This window comes from Laetiporus sulphureus (assembly GCF_001632365.1).
Source record: "Laetiporus sulphureus 93-53 unplaced genomic scaffold LAESUscaffold_9, whole genome shotgun sequence".
In the NCBI taxonomy this organism is placed as follows: Eukaryota; Fungi; Basidiomycota; class Agaricomycetes; order Polyporales; family Laetiporaceae; genus Laetiporus; species Laetiporus sulphureus.
Genome location: NW_024468518.1, coordinates 56,621 through 78,275, shown reverse-complemented (window position 1 = coordinate 78,275; position 21,655 = coordinate 56,621). Strand labels below are relative to the sequence as shown.

General features: G+C 50.1%; 4 protein-coding genes across 4 annotated transcripts; 3 read left to right on the top strand and 1 right to left on the bottom strand.

The window, feature by feature from the left end:
* Window positions 1-8,679: 8,679 nt before the first annotated feature.
* LAESUDRAFT_757043 (uncharacterized protein) lies at window positions 8,680-9,384 on the top strand (the record flags this gene model as incomplete). Its single annotated transcript, XM_040912251.1, has 4 exons — window positions 8,680-8,725; window positions 8,783-8,903; window positions 8,962-9,183; window positions 9,225-9,384. 4 exons carry the CDS (start codon window positions 8,680-8,682, stop codon window positions 9,382-9,384), a joined length of 549 nt encoding a protein of 182 aa, XP_040766602.1.
* A 2,516-nt stretch (window positions 9,385-11,900) lies between these two features.
* On the top strand, window positions 11,901-15,900 carry LAESUDRAFT_757042 (uncharacterized protein; the record flags this gene model as incomplete). The annotated part of the gene is made up of 17 exons (XM_040912250.1): window positions 11,901-11,938; window positions 11,993-12,120; window positions 12,177-12,301; window positions 12,354-12,495; window positions 12,553-12,654; window positions 12,895-12,966; window positions 13,027-13,122; window positions 13,181-13,261; window positions 13,314-13,427; window positions 13,488-13,583; window positions 13,646-13,732; window positions 13,784-14,130; window positions 14,182-14,382; window positions 14,440-14,685; window positions 14,735-14,840; window positions 14,898-15,535; window positions 15,637-15,900. 17 exons carry the CDS (start codon window positions 11,901-11,903, stop codon window positions 15,898-15,900), a joined length of 2,883 nt encoding a protein of 960 aa, XP_040766601.1.
* A 335-nt stretch (window positions 15,901-16,235) lies between these two features.
* Window positions 16,236-18,727, top strand: LAESUDRAFT_757041 (uncharacterized protein; the record flags this gene model as incomplete). Its single annotated transcript, XM_040912249.1, has 7 exons — window positions 16,236-16,898; window positions 16,964-17,047; window positions 17,123-17,305; window positions 17,363-17,443; window positions 18,310-18,387; window positions 18,446-18,622; window positions 18,677-18,727. The coding sequence occupies 7 exons, from the start codon at window positions 16,236-16,238 to the stop codon at window positions 18,725-18,727; spliced, it is 1,317 nt and encodes a 438-aa protein (XP_040766600.1).
* Window positions 18,728-20,047: 1,320 nt separating this feature from the next.
* LAESUDRAFT_712490 (uncharacterized protein) lies at window positions 20,048-20,953 on the bottom strand (the record flags this gene model as incomplete). The annotated part of the gene is made up of 4 exons (XM_040906903.1): window positions 20,048-20,237; window positions 20,363-20,446; window positions 20,730-20,761; window positions 20,894-20,953. The coding sequence occupies 4 exons, from the start codon at window positions 20,951-20,953 to the stop codon at window positions 20,048-20,050; spliced, it is 366 nt and encodes a 121-aa protein (XP_040766599.1).
* Window positions 20,954-21,655: the final 702 nt, after the last annotated feature.

The window sequence follows — 21,655 nt, the reverse complement described above, 5'->3', positions numbered from 1 at the left end:
GATCCATCATTGTGGTTGTGAGAGATAGTGAGGGCGCGACGTACGAGTGACCACCGTAGCGGTACGTGACGAATTCAAGTATTATAGGGCCCTTTCCATCCAGAACCCACTGCTTGGTGTGCTCCACAGCCTTCACGACCGAGAGGACGTCCATGCCATTCACCTAGATACAGGGTTAGTACTGATCTAGGGTGCTGCAAGGAATATGTTACCTGAATGCCTGGGATCTGGTCACCACGAGTATAATACTGAGTGTTGGACGAGCTCCGCTCTGCCGGGGTACCCATCCCGTACTTGTTATTCTCGCAGACGAACACGCATGGCAGGTTCCATAGCTTGGCCTATCATCACAGATATGTATGGCATAGTGAGCTTTAGATTGGATTGTGAGTAACGACAAACGCACCATGTTGAAAGCCTCGAACACCTGTCCCTGGTTACTCGCGCCATCGCCATACATCGTCTACGTCGCGATTGGCTTTTCCAGGTACTTCGCTGCGAACGCGAGGCCAGCACCAAGCGGGACTTGCACGCCAACGATACCGTGCCCGCCCTGGAAGGACTCCATAAAGACATGCATGGAGCCACCCTTGCCCTTCGAGATACCGGTTTTGCGGCTGAGAAGCTCGCTGACGAGCGCAAAGACGCTCCCACCGCGCAAGACGGCGAACGGATGTGTGCGATAGGACGAGATGATGTTGTCCTGGGGCGTCAGCACGTGCGTCATGCCGACCGATACAGCTTCCTGATTGAAACTAGTGTTGCCGCCGCCTGGTATCTGTTCTCCGGCCTCCGAACCTCCTCGCATAGACGTCGGTATGCTCCCGCCAGCCGCTGCAGTGCTGCCTGGTGCACGCGCGCCGTGAGACTCTGCACCATCAGCTGAGCCAGCCGCGGAGATTCCACGACTCCCAGTCCGGAAAGCCAGTCTGAGAAGCGATGCAGCGCAGCTTGGACTCGTGTAGGTTGAGTGGAAGGTATGTGTGATAGAGGCTCCTGTGATATGCATGACATCATGAGTGCACTGCCCTTGCTATGTCGATGGGAAATGTACACTCGGCTGACGACTATCGATTGCGACGAGCACTTCTTCCAGCCCGGCGTCCCGGAGAATATTCCTGTACTATTAGTATTGACAAAGCATTAGTTGGAAACGTGTCATGTAGTCTGTTGGAGAGACGAATCGAATCGAATCGATGTGACGTTCTTTCTCTAAGTCTGACAAAGCCAACGCGTTGCCGTCAACCGCGACGCCTCGAGGTCAGCGCGAGCCTCAATCAGCACGTACTCAAACACATTCGACTGGCAGGAACACGATGTCCCAAATTCTCGTCCTACCACCTCGTGTGCACTGCTGTTGCTACGAATTCGGCTGTAGTTGATAATAAGTGAATTTGACGCATAAGTTAAGCATGATTACAATGCTATTGAGATCACCGAGCCACCGATCGGAGGCTTGGGGACAAGCCGAGGTACGGACTCTCCCAAAAGAGAGTCCGGACTCATGTGGCAAAAAGGTTACATAAGATCCCTTGCTCACCAGAGCAAGGCTCTCAGGCTCGAAATGAACGCCAGGCGCTTTCCACTATTTGGCAGTATTTGCTCAGAGTGGCTTATCATTCTCTGCTGTTCAATTTATATTCCTTCGTGTTCTTCAATTCGTCGCTGTCGGATCTACTTCATGATGTTTGTCTTAACCATGCCCTGAGGCATCATGCATAGTATCTGTTTTGCCATCTTCTCATCTGCTGGATGTCCACTGTCAAAGCTCATCTCAATTCAACCTCAGTCTCTGTCACGGAGACCCAATATCAGGCAAAGTCCAAAGTGTCTTACTTGCTTATGTTGGATAAGGTGAAGTGACGGAGGTCGCAGACTATAAGAGGTGAGCTGGACTTGTAGGGGAAGTCGCAGCTGCAGTCAAGTGTATCGAGTATTGACGAAGGTAGATAAGTCTGGGGGTGTAAACCCAGATGACCCCAGTATATATACAAGCAGGGTCAGACCCCTGATACACTGTCTACCGGGACCATGGACATGCCTACAGTGGGTCCATGTGAACGGTGACTCAGCACACGTTCTAAAGATAGGTGAAGCTCGGTGTTACCTGCGAGCTATCTTGAGATAAGCCAATAGCATTAATCTACGAAGTCATACAATGCTATCATGAGACCTTGCCATGCAGCTACAGGGTCAAGGGCTATGCCTCCTGACCATAACTATTCTAACTATAGGACCACCTTCCCAGGTGGCGGAGCTCCGTATCCCACGGTGTTGTAGGAGCTTATCCTGTTGGTGGATAGGCAACCAGATCTTGAGTCTTCGGATATGGCACCTTATCTATTAGGCAGAATAGTTAGTACCTGTTCTATGATGTATGAGGTCTGGCACGTGATATGTGCGCTTAAGATATACACGTGAGTGAGCACGTGAATAGTCACGTGATCACAAAGCGAGCAATAAAATAATGTGGAATATTACAGTTTGTGACAGTCTCTGAGATTTCATTCCTTCATTTCCTTTCATTGTTGCTATCCAGATGCTATGGCAGTATATCAGATTCTGTCATATACCCTTCTGCTCCTGAAATCACAAGCATGTTTATGGCAGTGCCATGTTCTGTGTGTCGCTTGAACAATTCTTGCGTGATATATTGATTAAATAATTGATATATATAGTTTTTCATAGTGGCTAACCCAAGTTTGAAATCTAGGGCATGCAACACTGATTGCAAATGCAATGGAGGCAATTTTTTCTCAAAGATGACACCGGTTAACATTGACACATTGTGCACTTGTTACAGGGCATCTAAGGTGAGCAAGGGATCTGCCGCCAAGGGCAGCACTTCTCGAGTTCTTAATATGTCATGAATATATAAGGAAATGCTTTATCGGGAAAATCTGCATCTTTCCGAATTCTCCTTCATCCCGAATGCTCACCCGTGTTCCGCCCCTTAATCTCCAGCTCAATAATTGCATGTATTAAGCCTCAGATTAGGAACACGGAACGCGAGTGAGCGTCCGGGATGAAGGAGGATGCGGGATGATGCGGATCTTCCCGATATGGCATTCCTTTATAAATACATGTACACATTTGGAAATATTATCTAATCCCTCAGCCACATTGGTCCCGACTCTCGTTTGTGAGGGCCTCGGTACCTCGGCTTGTCCCCGAGCCTCGGTCGTGAGGTTCGGCTTTCTCAACACTCCCCCGCAAGCCGATGGACATCCCAAGCAAACGAGATAGCTTTTGATGTCGCGGTTTGGGGAGTGCTTTCGTAAAAATGTCCGCAATCATATCTTCAGTAGGACAATAAACAATATTAATACATCCTCTTTATTGCTGTTTGCGCACATAATGATATTTTACATCAAAATGTTTGGAACGCGCATGAAACTGAGGATCTTTTGCAATTGCAATTGCAGAATTATTATCCTCATACAACAGGGTAGGTTGGGACTGATTGAAGCCTATTTGTTTAAATAAACTTTGCAGCCACATGGCTTCGCGGGCTGCTGCCGCAGATGCGATGTATTCTGCCTCGGTTGTAGACAATGCGACTGTGGTTTGCTTCTTGGCACTCCACGTTATCGCGCCTGATCCGAGGCGGAACACGAAGCCGGAGATGGATTTTCGATCGCATACGTCATTTGCGTAATCAGCGTCGGAGAATCCATGGAAATACACGCGATGCTCGGATTGAGCGCGTGTGTCGGCCTGATTTTCAAGGCCATAAGTTATTCCAGCATCGCGCATTTCTGCGAGATATCGGAGCACGCGTTTAGCAGCTGTCCAATGCGCTAACACTGGGTTTGCTGTGAACGAGCTGAGGCGTTGCACGGCAAATGCGATATTGGGACGGGTCGCTACAGCGGCATACATTAAGGAACCGATTAATGACGCATATGCGTTGCTTCGATCAGGCACGCTATCATCATTATCTTCTTCCTTCTTGAGCGTTATGTTCAGATCAAGAGGCATTCCAACGGAATTAGCGTTTGCTAATCCGTTTTTGAATAATAAAGCCTGTATGTATTGAGATTGAGAGATTTTAATCGTGCATTTAGCGCGATCTCTCGTAATTTCAATACCAATGATCTTATGAGGTTCTCCTAAGTCGGTGACTTCAAACATATTTTGAAGTTCCTTTTTAAGGAGTCCCATAACGCTCGGATCGTTGGTGAATAATAATAGATCGTCTACCCAAACGGTGACAATTTCTATTTTATTCCCTCAGATTCGGATGTATGCGCATGGATCTGCGAGTAAACGTTTGAAACTCACGTTTAATAAACGTTGATTTAATTCAATATTCCACTCGCGACCTGCTTGTTTGAGTCCATACAAAGTTTTTCTAAGGCGACATACTCGATTTGTTCCGTCGCTATATCCTTCGGGTTGGCGCATATATATTTCCTCTTTAAGGGATCCATTCAGGTACGCTCCTTTGACGTCCATTTGTTGGATTTCCCAATCGAGGACTGCTGCCAAGCTTAGGACTGCACGAATCGTTTCGAGACGCACAACCGGCGCAAAGGTCTCTGAAAAATCCATTCCAGGAATCTGAGAGTACCCTTTCGCTACCAGACGTGCTTTATATTTAATTATTTCGCCTTCTTTGTTTGTCTTCTTGACAAGGACCCATCTGTTTCTGATAGGTTTGCAATCGGGAGGGAGATTTACCAGATCCCATGTTTCCATGTTATGCAATTGTTCAAGTTCAGCTTGGACAGCCTTCTCCCAGCTTAGCCATTCAGAAGATTGCTTTGCATCGGCTAGTGTCTTAGGCTCATTCGCTTTCATGTTTCTGGGAGCGTTCATGGCTATATAGACAAGCTCTGCAAACGACGCTTGATCCGCAATGCATTCATCGTTCACGCTCGGATCAAGATCACCGGCACTCCGAGCTTCAACACTCCGAGCTTCTTCCGGTTCCGGTGTGTCGTCATCTTCTGAGGACGGATCATCGGCGCTCGGATCATTCAGCAATCGATAATCTTGTCGAATGGTTCTTCTGCTCGTCCTTCTGGGCTCAACAGGTGCGTCATATTCTCGTCTTTTTCTCTTCCGAGAATTTTGATCGCTTCCTCGAGCCGGATCAAGGTCTCAGGACAGATCATCACCTAATGCTAATATCTGTGTGTCACTATTACTCTCGGACTCCCCCGCGTGCTGCGTATTCGCAGGCGGATGCGACTCTCCAAATGGGGAATCAGTTAACTCAGGTTCTAGTGTAGGTAAGAAATGATAATTACGCGTTATTTTAATTTGACGCATTTTAGCGTCATAATATCTAATTGCTTTGGGACCGTCCATGTAACCAACAAAGATATGTTTGCTGGCTCGCGGCGCAAGCTTAGATAAGTTGAGTTCTTCATCAAGAACCCATATAACGCAACCGAATTCTCGAAGGTGAGTGATATTCGGTTTTTTATCATTCCATTTACCGTCCAGAGTGGTGCCATTGAGCGCACGTGTAGGTGCACAGTTTTTAATATAAACCGCATGGCGCACTGCTTCAGCCCATAGGAAACGAGGTAGAGCATGGGCGAACAACATTGCACGTGCTAAAGAAAGCAATGTGCGGTTGAGACGCTCCGCAACGCCGTTCTGGGGAGGAGAATATGGTGCAGTAGCGCCAGTCTCAATTCCCTGAGAATGACACCAATCAGTTAGGTCTGAATTGAGGTACTCACATCCATTGTCCATTCAGATCATCCTCGGCTGATGACCGAATCAGCGATCGAGGTACATCATATATTCTTTGACCTTCTGAGAGGTCTCGTCCTTTGTTTTCATAAAAAGGACAACACTGCGACGTGTGGCATCATTAGTAAAAGTAATGTAGTATCGCCAACCTTGTAGAGCGGTCGTCGGAGCAGGTCCCCACACATCAGTATGTGTTAATTCACCGGGGATCTCACTTCTATGATCAGCGCTCTTCGGGTATGGCTTGCGAGAGAACTTCGCCTGGATGCACGCTTCGCACGTGAAATCATCGGAGTTCGGAATGACAGCGAAGCCATCAATGAGTGATTCTCGATAAAGGCACTTCAGCGCATCTTTCCCAATATGGCCATAAATACGGTGCCACTCCGCCCATGTATGCGGAGCATGTTCCTGCATTGCATAGGTGATGCTCGATGATTTAGACAATGGTCGCACATTGTCAGTGAAATATAAATAGCCCTGACGTGTGGCAGTAGCCAACGTCTTCCCATTTTTATCAATGAGAATAGCTCTTTTATTTCCTGCAACAATGCGACCGCCTGCAGCATCCAGCCGCCCAAGCGAAATTAAGTTGTGGCGTGCCTGCGGCGCATATAGCACATTATTGAGTCGGAATCGCACTTTTCGATCTCCAAATGTGCTTTCGAGATCTACAGAGCCGCGGCCAACTGCCGCTAAGCTCCCCGGATTTAATCCGGAGATGGTATGATTCTCGAGCGCTTGATACGATGTGAAGATCTCGTGTCGGTTTGTGACATGTGAGGTCGTCGCTGTATCGGCAATCCACGAATAAAAGGAAGAAATATCTTCGTCAGAATTACCTAGGGATACAGTGTTCTGATCTTCATTAGAATCATGCGCTACAAATGCGCGTTCTTTGCCCTTCGAGGATCCTTCACCCTTGTTGGTGCGATCCACTCTTTTCTGCCTCTTTTCGTCAGGTCTCTTCCATCACTGCGGCCACTGGCCTTCCTTTCCGCCTCCCTTAGCAAAGCATTCGGCTTTGGTGTGACGCAGCTTGCCGCAGTTAGAACAGACGATCACGTTGTCTGAGGACTCAGCTTTAGCTCCAGGATTCTTCGGGCGCTCCGACGGACGCTTCCTCTTCCCGCGAGCGGCTATCATTGCTTGATCCGTTCCTGAGCTCAGATCGCGATCTTTGCGGTGGCGCCACTCATCGAGAACTATCCCGATGAGTTGTTGCACAGTTATGTTCCTCTTCCTCTCTCTCTCTCGCCTCTGTTCCTCCGTTTCCTCATTGTCACTATCGATGAGCTCACCTCGGAATCCGAAATAGGTGTCCGTGAACGTCTTCCAGCTATCGGGCAACGAGGTGATGATGACATTATGAAATTGCTTGTCGTCAATCTCGTTTCCCATGACATGTAGTTCTTCTCGGATCTTGCATAACTCCTTAATATGCTTCCCGATGTCGTCTCCTTCACCCGCATATGTACGGTAGAGACGTCGAATGAGAGAATCGATACCGCTTTGTTCGCATTGCTCCTTAACCATGCGGAGTTTCTTCCACATGTCTCGAGCAGATGTCGCACCTGTCACATTCACAATCTGGTCATTGCCGAGATTGATCGTGATAATGGTGCACGCGGAACGGTCTTTCTTTTCCCATTCTTCGATCTCATCTTCGCGTGCTTGGATCTCTTCGGGGTCTCCGGTGATTTGAATCTCGGGCTTCTTGTTCTTGCCCTTAATCCAGGGCAAGAGCCCTTTATCGTCGAGGATGGCCTCCATCTTGGTCTTCCAGGGCATCCAAGTGTCTTCTTTTAGGGGCTCGATGCGTGGGTACGACGATCTCTCTTTCTCTTCAGCCATGTTGCCAAGTAATAATGTCAGAGTAGTCGATTGATAAGGTTCGAGGTTAATCCGAAAGCCCGAGGCTCATAACCTATTAAGCCTCAGATTAGGAACACGGAATGCGGGTGAGCGTCCGGGATGAAGGAGGATGCGGGATGATGCGGATCTTCCCGATATGGCATTTCTTTATAAATACATGTACACATTTGGAAATATTATCTAATCCCTCAGCCACATTGGTCTGGACTCTCGTTTGTGAGGGCCTCGGTACCTCGGCTTGTCCCCGAGCCTCGGTCGTGAGGTTCGGCTTTCTCAACAGCATGGACTGCTCATAGTTGCATTCTGCGGTACCCGTCATTGTGATGAACATGGGGCAGAACACCATCTGTTCGTGAGATGGGACAGAAGAATGCATGCTGGATGTGTGATCAAAGCGCGTGACACTGAAGGCGGTCCATCAGCAAAAAAAGTTCACGCTACATTGCGCGATGTACCTTCCATAGTTATGGTAGCTCTATTGGTAAGTTACCCTTTACGGTAGACGCGGTAGCTGCCTGTGCCACCCACGTAGCGCCCCATAGCAGCCTAGCATCAGTATATTGCTCTACCATAGGCACCGTGGCCCTGTTGACCGATAGGGTACATTGTGAATAAAGCTCCCTGTAGATACCTTCCAATCTATACAGTACTATTTGTCTCAATATATGATGAGGTTTTAAACCAAACATGCATTGCTTCGACAAAATATCATATCATTAACAAAATGGTCTACCGACTACTAGCGTCTGAAGCGTCACTATTCATTTCACCAGCGTGTGCTGCCGGTTCCAACTGCGCGAAGGCCACTTGCGCCTTCGCGCAAACGCGTCTGACAAGCCTGTCACCGCCAGAGCTTGCGGAGCACCCAATGCATGACTAATGCAACATCAGTTTGACTTGCGAAGTGCAACAAGAATAATGACTTACAATGCATGTCAAAACATCTTCGCATAGAAATTCTCGGTGACGATGGGGGGATAGTGTTCCACGAGACGACGCCGCAGCAACGGTGGAGACGATCTGACTGTTTGCGCACGAAGGCATTGACTGTTGATAGTCGTTGTGTCAAGCGCAAACCTGTCGTTTCGAACACGAATGCTGTCACCGACGCTATTCGTGTTGATCAGAAAGCGCTGGATAAGTATCACACTCGCATGCTACTTACCTGTGCCGTTCTGATCATGCCCTACTTCTGCAGACCCTGTGAAGGCCAAACGCATCACGACTAACACGCTCCTCATCCTTATCTCCGCGTGCCTCACGCCCTCCTGCCATACGCTCCTTGCACTGACGCGCCTGCACAAAGAGCTGCTCATCGCGTCATTATCCTCTTCGCTTACGCAAGATATCCTAGATGAGATGATCTGTACCGCGCAGAATTACAGTCACGCTCACCGCCGTCCTCCCGCATGGCCACCCGGTGCGCGGTGTCATGCTCGCTGAACTTGGCAAGGTGCCCGTGATCGACGAGCTGACCCGCCGGCCAGGCCTTATGTGGCAGGAGACCACTCCGCGGTACGCGCAGCTGCTCGCCAGTGCGCTTGCGGGCATTGCGAGGGTTGGGTCGTCACCTTCCCGTTCGATGTCGTCCAGTCCCACGTGCAGAGCACGCTTGGTGCAATGCCTGAAAATCCATACAGGAGTACGTGGTCGACGATCGTGGCCAAGGAGCGATTGCCTTCGTCGGGTCCGTCACACCTGAAGCTCACGTATGAGATGTTGTTGCTTGCGCCGGACGAGGTTACTAGGCAGAAGACGGTGGCAGACTCGTCGCAAGCAAGGTCGGAAAAGCGATTGTAAAGTTAGAGAAGGAGCTGGGTCTGTAGATGCAGAGAATCGAAAGGCGACCGAGTGCAACGACGACCTCGGCCAGGGGCTGCTTGTAAGTTGGGCCGACCGGGAGGGACGCACACCGGCGGCGTTCTCGGACTGGCTGTTCTGGAGACCGGTCCTCAGATCGCGCAAATTGACTGTAGCAAACAGTAGAATATGCGCTTGCGTGCTGTGTAGAGTAGAATTAGGAAGAACATGCTTCAAGACAACGGAAGGCAGGCTCACCGAGACCAGTGTAGTTTTTTGGCAGTTGAGGCAAACTGTAATGGGTGGATGAAGGATGAGAAGGGAAAACAAGAAAGATCCGAGAGGCAAGAGAGAACGAGAATAAACAATCGAGGGGGCTGGAGCTATGAAAATTCAATATTAAGGAGCATGTTGTGGCTCGACGAAGCTCGACAACGAGGAGCGAGAAGAGTCAGAAATTTTAAAGTGCCACGGGAATGGCCGAAGCATACGTAAGCGTGTTCCCACAGAGTCAGCGACTATCTAGCCAATGGCTGTGGCGCATTGTAATGCACTATTACAAAAACACATTTCAAGCTTAGAATTAATTGCGACATGGAAGACAGGCGGCAGGCCCGTGATACCTCGTATATAAAAATGAATAATACATCCATTATTTGCTCTTCTGGCATGTTGACTCTCGAGTCTCAGTAGACACCACATTGTGTCTTTGTTGGGTAAGTAACATATTAGTGACAGCCACTTAAGGGTATGTAGCGGTGTATAGCATGCAAAGCAGATGATGTAGAGGTACAGCGCCCTCCATAGCATGAACCTGGTGCTACCGAGGCTATGAGCGCTACATAGCGGTGGGTGGGCGCTATATGGCTAAGGCCTTTTTGCTGATGTCGTTCAAGGCTAATTCCCGGTGCAGCGGCCGGGTGAAGCACGTGACCGTGACTTGACGCGTTGCCTTGACGTGTTCAGTTGTTCCATCCCCTACCTACGTACAAGACAATCTTCTCAGACTTCTGGACTTCTGACTCATTGGTCACATTCACCTCACTGTCTGTTCCATACACTGCAAGACATCTCCTTAGACCTCCCACAAGATGGTATGTATAGTGTATGATCTGAAGGCCCACACTTAATTTTGCTCCGTACCAGAGTCTCGCATATTTACAAGACTGCATTGGAATGGTGACAGGGGTTGCATATGCAGCCCTGGGACTGTTTGAATTACGGAGTGTAGTATCTGTATTGGGTACTTCTCTGAAAGCTTCTTGGAAAGCTTCTTCGAGAGCTGCTCAGGAAGCTTCATTCACTGCTACTTGCCTTCAACTTGCCCCGCCCATCCAGACGAACCTCCCACCAGTAAGTAACATCACCCAAATTTTCATCTATCATGCCTATGCATCTATCTAGGGAGCAACACCCACGCCTAATTTCTGGAGTTTTACCTCCTTCCTTGATGCTGATGCTGCGAGATGGGCTTGGTATGTTGATCATACGTGGCGGAGGGAGTGTGCCAGGTCATTTCCAGCTGTGTTCAAGTTCGACATCGGATACTCTGTGTACAGGTGGCATGGACAGCTGGTTTCTGCATTTAAGACGAGTCCTGCATCTCTTCCAACAATTTATCCTTCCCCAACAGTATCAACAGTATCTGAGAGCACTACCAATGCTCACCTCGCATATGGTATTTGTGCTGTCATATTTTTCTCAGTGCTAGTTGGTGCTGTCTCGACAGTGTGGGTCCACTCTCAAGCGGAACAGGTACATCTTCAGATTTATCGTCACTCTGTGTAGCTGAAGGTTCTCTTCTGCTAGTCCTCCAGCCGATTCAGTCCAACCCTCGAAGAGGATCCTACAATCTCTATGGATAATCAGGATTGGGATACAAAGTTTGACGAACTGGAAATCGTGATCGCAGATCTCATCGTGCGCCAAGGGGAGCTGCGAAGCAAATTCAATGAAGCTCGGGATGCTCTTGAGAAAAGCAATCACGAGTGTGCAAGGTGGAAGACAAAGACCGAGGAGTTACTGACTCAGGTCGACAAACTAATGACTGAGTCGAAGTCATCAGAGGCCAAGTGCGAAAAACACAGATCAGACATCCATAATCACTTGCAGATGGAGCTCGCTACCGACCGATCAAACTCTGCTGACCAGCCGCGTATTCTTCCCTTGGCGACGCCACGGGATGTGACAAGCCTCTGCCGAGGCGAGCTACTGCATGCTGCTCCTTCACCATTTGCCACCCGCACCCGTCCTCCAGCCCCTGCATCCACACCTGCAACAACTTGTGTTGTGTCTTCTTGTCCTGTGTGCGCAGGTCCTCCAGTATCCGCTTCTGCACCATCTCAACCTCATTTACCGGTTCTTCTCTCAAGCGCGTCTCTGCATTGAAACTTGCACTGCATCGAGCTCTGCAGCTGTATCTGTCTCAGCTTCTGTGTCAATCCATGCATCATTACCTGTCTCATCACCGAACGGTCCTTGTGTCCCGACTTCCGTCTCTGTTCCCGTTCCCCCTCATGTTCCCACGTCGCCAAAGGCGGAGACTTCTACCTCGGTATCTCCCCCGTCGCCGCACATGTGCTGGCCTCCTACTCATCTGAGCGCCCAGTCCTTCACCGTCTCTCACTCGCCCTCCTATCATCTCCGTTCCTCACCCGGCTCGTGAATTTATCCTCCACTCCGTTGAATCTACTCCGTCCATCTTATCTGCTGTTCCTACACGAGCTTTCTTAGGTTGTAAGTAGACCGTGTCCAGTTGAGTAGAAAATGACATGCTGAGCGTTGAGTTGCAGCTACCGGATCTTTAGTCAGCGCTATCTTTCGTCTGCCCTCGCCGCCTGTGAAACTGCGCCCCGATGGACCTCCCCCTCCCCTCCTCTCGAAGAGATCTACGGTCCGGCATCCTCGTTTCATAATCGTAAGTACTCCCGTGTCTCTGCGTGTCTCTGCATGCTGAGTCTCTTTCTCAGCACATGATGCTTCTAGCCCACTGGCCTCTACATCGTCCACAGTATGAGATCGTCACATCCGCAAGGATTGTCAACGTCCAATTCAGCGAGCATCCATATCTAAAGCCTTCAGTGTCTGCTCCGACTCCTGCTATGGCTCATGGTCTGTTGGTCATTTCTAAAATTGCATGTGGTGTGCTCATCCTTTCCAACTTCGTAGAATCTTCGGACGTTTCTGTCCCTGCTGCGATCGTCGAAGGAAAGTCTCATGCACAGTCACAATGTTTATCGTCTCCCCCTGTTGTGTCAGCATCCGGTAAAGGTCAGTAATAATATAGACAGCTCATTGCAGTGTGCTGAATTGTTGCGCTATAGTCGGAGCGGTGTCTCCTCGCGATGACGTTGATCCTCTCACTTCGACCATCAAACTGTCGTCTCAATTGCCTTTGCATTCGTGCGAATCTGACCAGGCTCATGGCAAGCTTTTGATGCCTTTTGCTTTTACTTCTTGCTCATTATCTCATTGGGGTCCCTTCAGAAGCTCACGATCAACACACCGCAGTGAATGAAGTCGAATCCAGTGGACATGTCCATCGTTCGCTGCCTCAGGTGCCTTCTCCGGCCACGATCGATAGTATGTACGCATTTACGACCCTACATTGCCTGTGTTCATTCTCTGTCGCGGTCGTTCCAGAAGGCCTTTGCGATGAGGTTGCTCAACCTTCGTCAGCCGTCGAAATTGAGACTACGGAGGAGGTCCATGATTCGCCCATTCTCGCTCCCGCCGACGGTATGTTTGCGATATATACGAACCACGTTTTATTCACAGACTCTCAGTCCAATGCAAGACACTGTTGCTATACCTTCTTCTATTTTCCCAGTCGAGGCGCGGAAACAGCCGGATCATCCCGCTCTCACATCCGAAGGTGGTAAGTCCGCGATTCTGCAGGCCATGATAATGTGCTCATGAACCATCTCTAGTCGCCTCGCAAGTTGAAAGGAAGGAACCCACAGCACTTGCAGTCATTGTGTCTGGGCCTCCTGAACAGCTGCACCGTTCTCCCATACCTGCCTCCGTTCCCGAAGTTGCTAAAGGTCAGTGATGGCTCTGGCTGTCCTGTACAATATCTTACGTGCTCACCCCATTTATCACAGGTGCCCCTTTTGACTGGTATGCTCTGCTTGCCGCACCTGAAGAGCCCAAGTGCCAGAAACGTGCACGCGTCCGTTCACCTCGTATTCCCGCGGATGGTACGCGTTGCCAATTTGATCTGTCTCGAGCCGTGTTGAAGCCCGTGTCACATTCATTGAAGCATCCTGGCGAACCCTGTGGCATTTGGCCTCCGATCTTAGGCCCACGAAGCGGGCACGCTGTCGCTCTCCATCTCAACCCATTCAGAGTAAGGCTTAGGTTTGAGACGAAGTTCCGTTTTCTCATCGCCACATTCTAGTTATCGCTACCGCTCCGCAAGATGCTTCCGACTCGATTAAGAGCAAGGCTCCAGATCTTTCACGCGTCTCTCCTCTACCTGTCCTCATGGAGGAAGAAACCATTGCACCAGAGGACGATATCGCTTCTCGTCAGCAAGCGGCCATCCACAAATCTGTGAATGGTCTGTCAGCAATTGAGATTGAATACGATGAGGAGTTAATAGACTACGGATTCCAATCGGAAGCGGATGGCATCGAGGGTCGTGCAGAGATCGCTTACGAGCATGGTACTAGGAAGATGCCTATCAATCACATTGAAGGAGAGTTTGACTATCAAGACGAAGAGTCAGCATCGCCTTCAGGCCAGGTGGGTCAAGCTGCTGTGTTCTTTGATCGCGGATGAACACCGAGTCCGAAGGAGCGCTCCCGTCCGCCGTCAATGTCGCCTGGACGCTTCCGTTCAGTGTCGCTGCTGCGGACACCATCACCTCCGCGAGGCTCCTCATCTGCTTGCGCAGGGCAATTGTCTAAGAACCATTGCGACTACCGTCCGCCATCTTTACCGGCCATGCCTCCGCCTCTTGATATTGTCTCGCTGACAGGTTCATCACGTCGCTCAGTAACACCACAACTCGAGACGACTCCTCGTGCGCGCTCTCACTCTTTCTCTCCCTAGCCTGTCGGCCTCTCTCCACGCGAACATCCACTCCCATCTGGTCCACTCTCACAGCTGTGCCGTTCTGAACGATTGCGCATTCGGTCTCAGTCGCCACAAGTGATGCCGTTCCGCGCGAAGCGTAATGTCGACCTCCCACAGACCCTTCCTCCGTTGCCCTTGCCGACTTTCTCCAGCCCACGCGCTCGGAACCCTGCTCACCCGTCTGCACCGAGCAGTCCCCCCCAGTCTCGCCCTCCCCACATTGTCAAATGCTCCGAATCCTGAAGTGCAACTGAGGCCATTGTCTTCCCAGTATCATCCGTCACGTCGAACTCGTCTGCTGACGCCCGAACGTCCCGCATCTCCGGTAACTGAGTCAGGCTATGCATCGACTCCACCTCCTCCTCGGAGAGTTTTCCGTAACGAATCTGGTGACCTATGAGCTGAGGAGATTGTGGAGAATGAATGGTCCTCAGAGGACGATTTGGCCGAACAAACGTTTCCATTCAACTTGCCCATTAAGTACGAGTATCCTGTGGTTCAACCACTGCATCCAGAAGACCGAGACTGGCTTGGATTGATGTTTGAACAATTGGATTGGGCAGAAGATCACGGTAATCGCATTATTATAGACGCTCGCGAAGCAGGAGAACGCGCGATCCTTCAGGCCATCGTAGCAAAAGTTCTGCTCTCTATCGCTGAAGCAAGGCTATGGGAGTTAGGACAGGGCATCTGTCACCTTGTTGGAGCTGCTTTCATCGACTACCTTGCCGCAAAAATTGTCAGTGAAGACCCTCAGATCAGATGCGATGTTGACGAGGAGCTTGAGCTGGACTTGCTCGATCTGTTGCGTTGGGACCTTCATGTCAGGCAGTGGGATGAGTATCATCAGTGCTTCCGGCCCTATCAACACATCCCTGTCGAACTCTTATACCCGAAGAAATCACAGGCAGCCGCAGCAGTCATACGGGACGGTGGAGGTTACACACTTGTTCCCATCCTACGAGAATTCTACGAAAGTCGGGAGAAGAGCCTACGTGAAGGTGTAGCGAAAGCACGAGACTTTATTCAAGCAGAGAGGGAGGCTGATGCTCACGCCGAACTAGAAGCAAAGGTAGAGCAAATTAAGCAGAAATGGAGAGTTGTTGTGCTTCGCGAGTGTAAGTGTTCCAGGTTCCGCTCATCTTAGCATTCGAGCTAATGGCCTTAAAGTAGGTGCGCGATGGCACGGCCCTAGCACCTTTGTACCGACGGGCACGTATTCAACTTGGCCTGCACCAAATTGGGGCAAATGTGCATACTGGAAAGATCGACGTCCCAAACGCAAATCTGGAGTCCATACGAATGCTCAAGAAGCTGAGCAATCTTCCCAAGTCGTTTGTGATGAATCTACCGCGCATCCTCCTAAGGATGTTCATCCAATGCCTACGCCTTTCAGTCAGAACGACGCTCGTCTTGCTCCTCGGCATCTCAGTTTAAGTCCTCCTTGTTCGCGGTTCAGTTTTCCAGCTCGCTCTCGGCAGCTCAGTCGTAGTCCTCCTCGTTCACGGTCCAATTTGCCAGCAGCCTCTCGAAGGCTCAGCCTCAGTCCTCCTCGTTCGAGGCCTAGTTTACCAACAGACTCCCGAAGGTTTAGTAATCTTAGTCCTCCTCGTTCAAGGCCCAGTTTGCGTGTCGGCTCTCGGAGGTTTAGTCTTAGTCCTCCTCGCTCGAGGCCCAGTTTGTCAGCTGGCCCTCGACAGCCCAGTCTCAGTCCGCCTCAGTCGCGGCATTCGAGAAATTCATGGCAACAACTCAGTCCAAGTCCTCTCCGCATGCAGAGACGCCCTCCAGGAGCACTCAGCACTATTATCGGTCCGCTTGAAGAGGAAGATTTCTCTGAAGATTATGACACAGATGATGATACCAATGACTCGGATGCAGACGCGGACAAAGATGACCAGCCCCCGGAAGCGAATCTCGCGGATCCACTTCTCCTTAGCCCTCCTACAGACGACGATCTGCGAGTGCTTTGGGCAGAGGTTGTCTATGGAAGTGTGGGCTGGTCCAGACGCTTCCCGAACTACCCGAGAAGGAATCAGGTAAAGGAGCATGCCCCTTCAGATGAGAAGATGGATGTTCCTCTTCAAAGTCAGGCAAACACGTCGGAGACAACGCGTCCAGACAAAGAACGCGCACTTTGTCTGGACGCGGCGGCATCGACAATGCCACCACATGAGGAACGAATTCTGGCTGTTCCATCTATTCCCGCGGATGATGCCTCGTGCACAGCACTTCATCTTATTCAAGCCTCACTGCCCAGCAAAGCAACTGTTTCCGAGGAAGGCATAGTATTGTTTGATCCTGATCGCTCGGGGCACTTCGAAACAATCAGCGTGCTCGGCAAGAGACAGAGGACATCTGCCGATGAGCCTGAAGTTGTTAGGATACGAAGAGACGTGCAGTCGCCTTCATTCAAAAGGCAACGTATTAACGTGGTACGTCCTTTTTTGTCCTGGCAGTTGGTCACACCAGGCGTGATGTCTCATGTTTTCCTATGCAGCCCAATGCTGAGGTTCCTGCATCTCCTCCCATCTCACCGCCCATGGAAACTGATAATGTTCATACTCAGGAGACATTGTTTACTGTAAGTATCCGTCCGTTTCCTTTTTCCTTTCTCTTCTTTTCCCCTAATAAAGTTGAGCTGATCTTATTTATGCAGGCGCCCTCGTCAACGCCCCTTGACCGGGCTCCTCCAGCAGATTCTGCAGGCCCAGTCATAGCCGGTCACAAAACTCCTGATGCTCAGGCTATTTTCTCCAACCGGAACATCAACACAGTGCTGGATACCGAATCTTTCAGGATAACATTGCCCTCATCATCTGAGCCGCAGTGCATAGAATCGGTGAGATCTATTGCAGCTTCCTAGATAAATATGCTGATGCTTGCTCCTGTCGGTTAGTCTGTAAGATTGAACTCTGAGAACCAAACTGACGAAAGACAAGGACATGGGTCATCGATCGCAAAACAGAACATGGACTCGGTGTGTGCTTCACCTTTGTCCGTTGCCCATCGCTCCACATCGTTGAACAACATCATTCTGTCGTTCAGATTGTTGATCAGACCTCGAAATGCGATAGCCTCGCTCAAGGTAGCAAGATCGTCATCAAACGAACGTCTGGTTCATTAGTGGTAAGGAAAATCGATCGATACCTCGGGGTTCGGCTTGTTCGCGCACCTCTGCCGTCCACGTTGCCCATTGAGCAACGCGTAGATCCCATAAGTTCATTTTCTAGCTGCTTTCTTTGTAGTTCTGACAGTCGGTGGAAACCTGCTAGCCTGGAAAATCGTCAGCTCACGTTCGATTCACCGACGCACCAGCCCGGCCGATGAGACAAATTTCTTCGTCGCTCGGTTCTCAACTCGGTCCTTTAGATATCGACCAGCAATCCATTCGTGGGCCGGCCCTGAAGAGGAAGCGCGGCGTCGATGTACGTCACCATTTTTCGCAGCATGCTATATCGGTCGGTAATCATCGTTTCTTTCAGTTCGATCTCGAATACGACGATTCTGTGCATCGTTCATCAGTGACGCCGTTCTTGTCAAAAAGGCAACGTACTGACTACATAGGCCATCCCCTGTTTCGCTAATTGAACATTTGTAAATGATCCTGTCACACAGCCCATGCGCTCAAAATTCGTGGTTAAAGCTCTTGAATCCAACCGGTTAACAAGACCTCTTGTTCCCAAGAAGCGACGACCTTTCGTTCAGGTGCGGCATTTGACAATGTGATTTGGGAATCATTCATTGATCCTCAGTGCTCTTCTCCACAGTCTTCTGATACGTCGAGAGAAATACGTGAACCCATGCAGCCTTCTGGGGAACCCGCTGATATCTATTTCCAACAAGTACGCGGACAAGATGCGTGCTGCTCCAATGAAATTCTTAGCAAGAATGAGCGGCATATCGAAAAAGCGTACTGCTGTCGTGAGTATCTGTTCCGCTGTCTTACAACCCACCCTCACTTGTTCGCTTGCTTGTATAGATCGCTGATCAACCGCTTTCCTCTCGACGCCTCAATCCGGTCGTTAATGCTGAACATGACCAAGAAAGACCGTCGATGAAACAGAAAAGGCAGGATGTCGATGCTGATCCTGTCTCTGGGACAAAGTCGATTCATCCGTTAGAGCGGTCTACTACCAAGAGACAGCGCATCCACTCGGTGAGTAGTCCGTGGGGAGCCGAATCAATCGCATTATTGACTTTGCGTCGGAAGACCATACGCTCCACCGCTCAGCATGGCCGCGGTCGTAACAGTCGCATTTGAGCGTAATTGCTCTCAATGGAGAGCGCCGTCTCCAATTCAACATCTTGTCATCAAAACATCATCGTAACCACTGTTGGACACGAGTCCTCTTCATCCCATTGCACTCGTACATGCTGCTGAAGCGTCAACTTCGATATTTGCAGCATCAATCCTCCGATTGTCATCTGAACCGACTACCACCAATCGCCTTATCACTTTGAAACGTCATTTGTTCCTAGCGCTCAGCTGCACCGCAATCTCTCATCCATTCTTCTGTCGAAACTATTGCCGTCAAGATGAATGAACACGTTCAGCAGTCTCCGCCCTAATATCATCGCACACTACTCGTCGCATTCTTACATCAGCAATTCGAGCCGCCGCTTCCAGCTCCAATATCAACGTAACGCTCCCGGTTTACTCACGTTGCTGAAGATGCTATCAGAAGCCCACGCAGTCTTTATGTATGCGAACACCATCGTACTGCCCCCTGCTAACCATGCCCACCAAGTGCCCTGTCTTCAGGCTGATTGAAGGGTCAATGCGTATCTTCGACCAAATGCTATCAGCAAATCGGACCAGATCGTTTAACGAAGTTCATACCCTCCAAATGCTCAGAACACCTCCCTTCTCCATCCTCAGATATTTCGTACCGTCCTTGACTACCACGTGAATACAAGACATCGCATGGCGAGGAAGCGCCTCTCGCGCCTGTAACGCGAGAGTTGAGGCTCTCATGCTGCTGCGAGTCCACCGGATAGCAGGCTGTGAGGGAGCGCCTCTCGCATCCACGACGTGGGAGTTGAAGCTCTTACACACGTTGCGATTTCGGCAGTCACAGGCATTCACTAAAGTCGATGATTATCATGCTTTACGAGACTATCGCGCTGCAGGTAGCGTGGCGCACCTCACGCATGCATCAGGCGCGTGAGTTGATGCTCTTTGGCGGTCGCGCGTTTCTCGTATAGGATGGTCACCCATCGCGGACATCATCAAGGGAGATGACAAACAACCTGGATTTTCGTCGCAAGGCTGTGCCACTGTGGTGCAGGTGCAGGACTAATCGGCATCATGAGCACGGAGAAGGGTCTAATGCTTGAGGCTCTCGCGTTTAGAAGGATTCTTGACCTCTAATGTTGGCTAGAAATCAGCGTGGTGAGCAGGTTATGTAGACTTGAATGAATTAATTACTGATTAGTTATCAAGGCTTCGCAATATCTGGTAATCTCAAGGTTGGCAAATGGGCTGTTACAAGACTTTGCATCTCTCGCAAGTCGACGACTTCGTGGAAAAGTGGCCAGTGGGAGCCGGGTCCCAGCACGATTCCTCTGTCATGCACCATCATCAAGTCCAGATCGCCAGTCGACGTACTTCTACCATTAGGACATTGTCCTGCAAGGTAGCACCTCTTACGCAAGTTGCGAGTCCCCATTTGCAGGCACTTTCACCGTATTGACCTTTATCTGCCACGACAAGACCGCCCGGCGAGGTAGCGCCTCTCGCGTCCATGACGCGGGAGTTGAGGCCCTCACGCCTGTTGCGAGTTTTCAATGTGCAGGTCGAAGTCATTAAAGTGGACTGTGATAGCAGACGACGCGCTTCAAGATCTAGCTGTGCTCATACACCTCTAGGATGCCCCGCTGCTCACTCTGGACTTACACTGACTCTGCCAGGATGCTGTGCCGTGAAGTAGCGCCTCTCGCGTCGATTGTGACTCGAGAGTCGAAGCTCTTTGCCACATTTCTTGCATGAACCCGAAATTGTCAGCCGCGGATTAGCAAATCAGACCAGATCATCAATGAAGTCCATACCTTCCAAATGCTTGGGAAAAACATCTTCCCGCCAGGATAATTCATACCATCAGTCGAATATGCACGTGAATACGAGGCATCGCACAGCAAGGTAGCACCTCTTGCATCTATGATGCGGGAGTTGACGCTCCTGCGCCGCTGCGAGTCTTTCGGATAGCACGTCACGAGGTAGCGCCTCTCGCGTCCACGACGCGGGAGTTGAGGCCCGTACGCACGTTGCGCTTCTAGTAATCACCAGCATTCCAACCTCAGTCGACAATCGTCATATATTACGAGATTATTGCACTGCGGGCAGCGCCTCACCCGTTCGTTAGGCGCGTGAGTAGAGGCTCTTCGCAATTCGTGCATTTCTCGCATAAAATGACTGATCATCACGGACATCATCAAGGGGGATGACAAGCAACATGGACTTTCGTTGCACATCTGCGACATCCGTCATGCAGGTGCAAGATCAATCGGCATCATGGACATGGAGAGGTCTATGGCTTGGGGCTTTGGTATCTAGTAGGGTTCTCTATTCCCAGTGTCGGCTGGCAATCAGCGTGGTGAGTGTTTTTCTGTATGATCGAATGAATCAGTTGCTGACTATTTGTCAGGGCTTTGCGTTATCTTGTGATCTCAAGACTGGCGATGGGCTGTTACGAGACTTCGCGTGTCTCGCAACTTGACAAGTTCGTGGAACAGGGGCTGGTGGTCAATATGGTGAGCAATCGCACCGACTTCTAAGCCCACAATTCCTTGTTGATGTGTTCAACAGGTGAAACGTTATCTCGTATGCATTAAGGCGGGCTTATGCACTGCCCACGGACTTCGTGTCTCGTGATTCCGCTATTTCGTGGACTAGCGGCCAGTGGTATGTTATTTGGTGCGTCATTTCGTTGTGTAAACGTTGTTGTTATCGCTGACTTGCTCCGAAGGCCTGACATCTTGTTCATCTTGGTGGCGGTTCTCTCATCGACGTGTACGGCAACACGTCGCAACTGGCGACTTCTCTGGGTACGGCACTTTTGTTATCATTATCATCGACAGCACTCTCACATCACATCATTGCATCTACAACATAATTCCATTCGGCTATCTCGGCACTCTCGTCGTGTTTTCTCGTCGTCCTGCTCTCGCGCATCTCATCATCCTGCTCTCG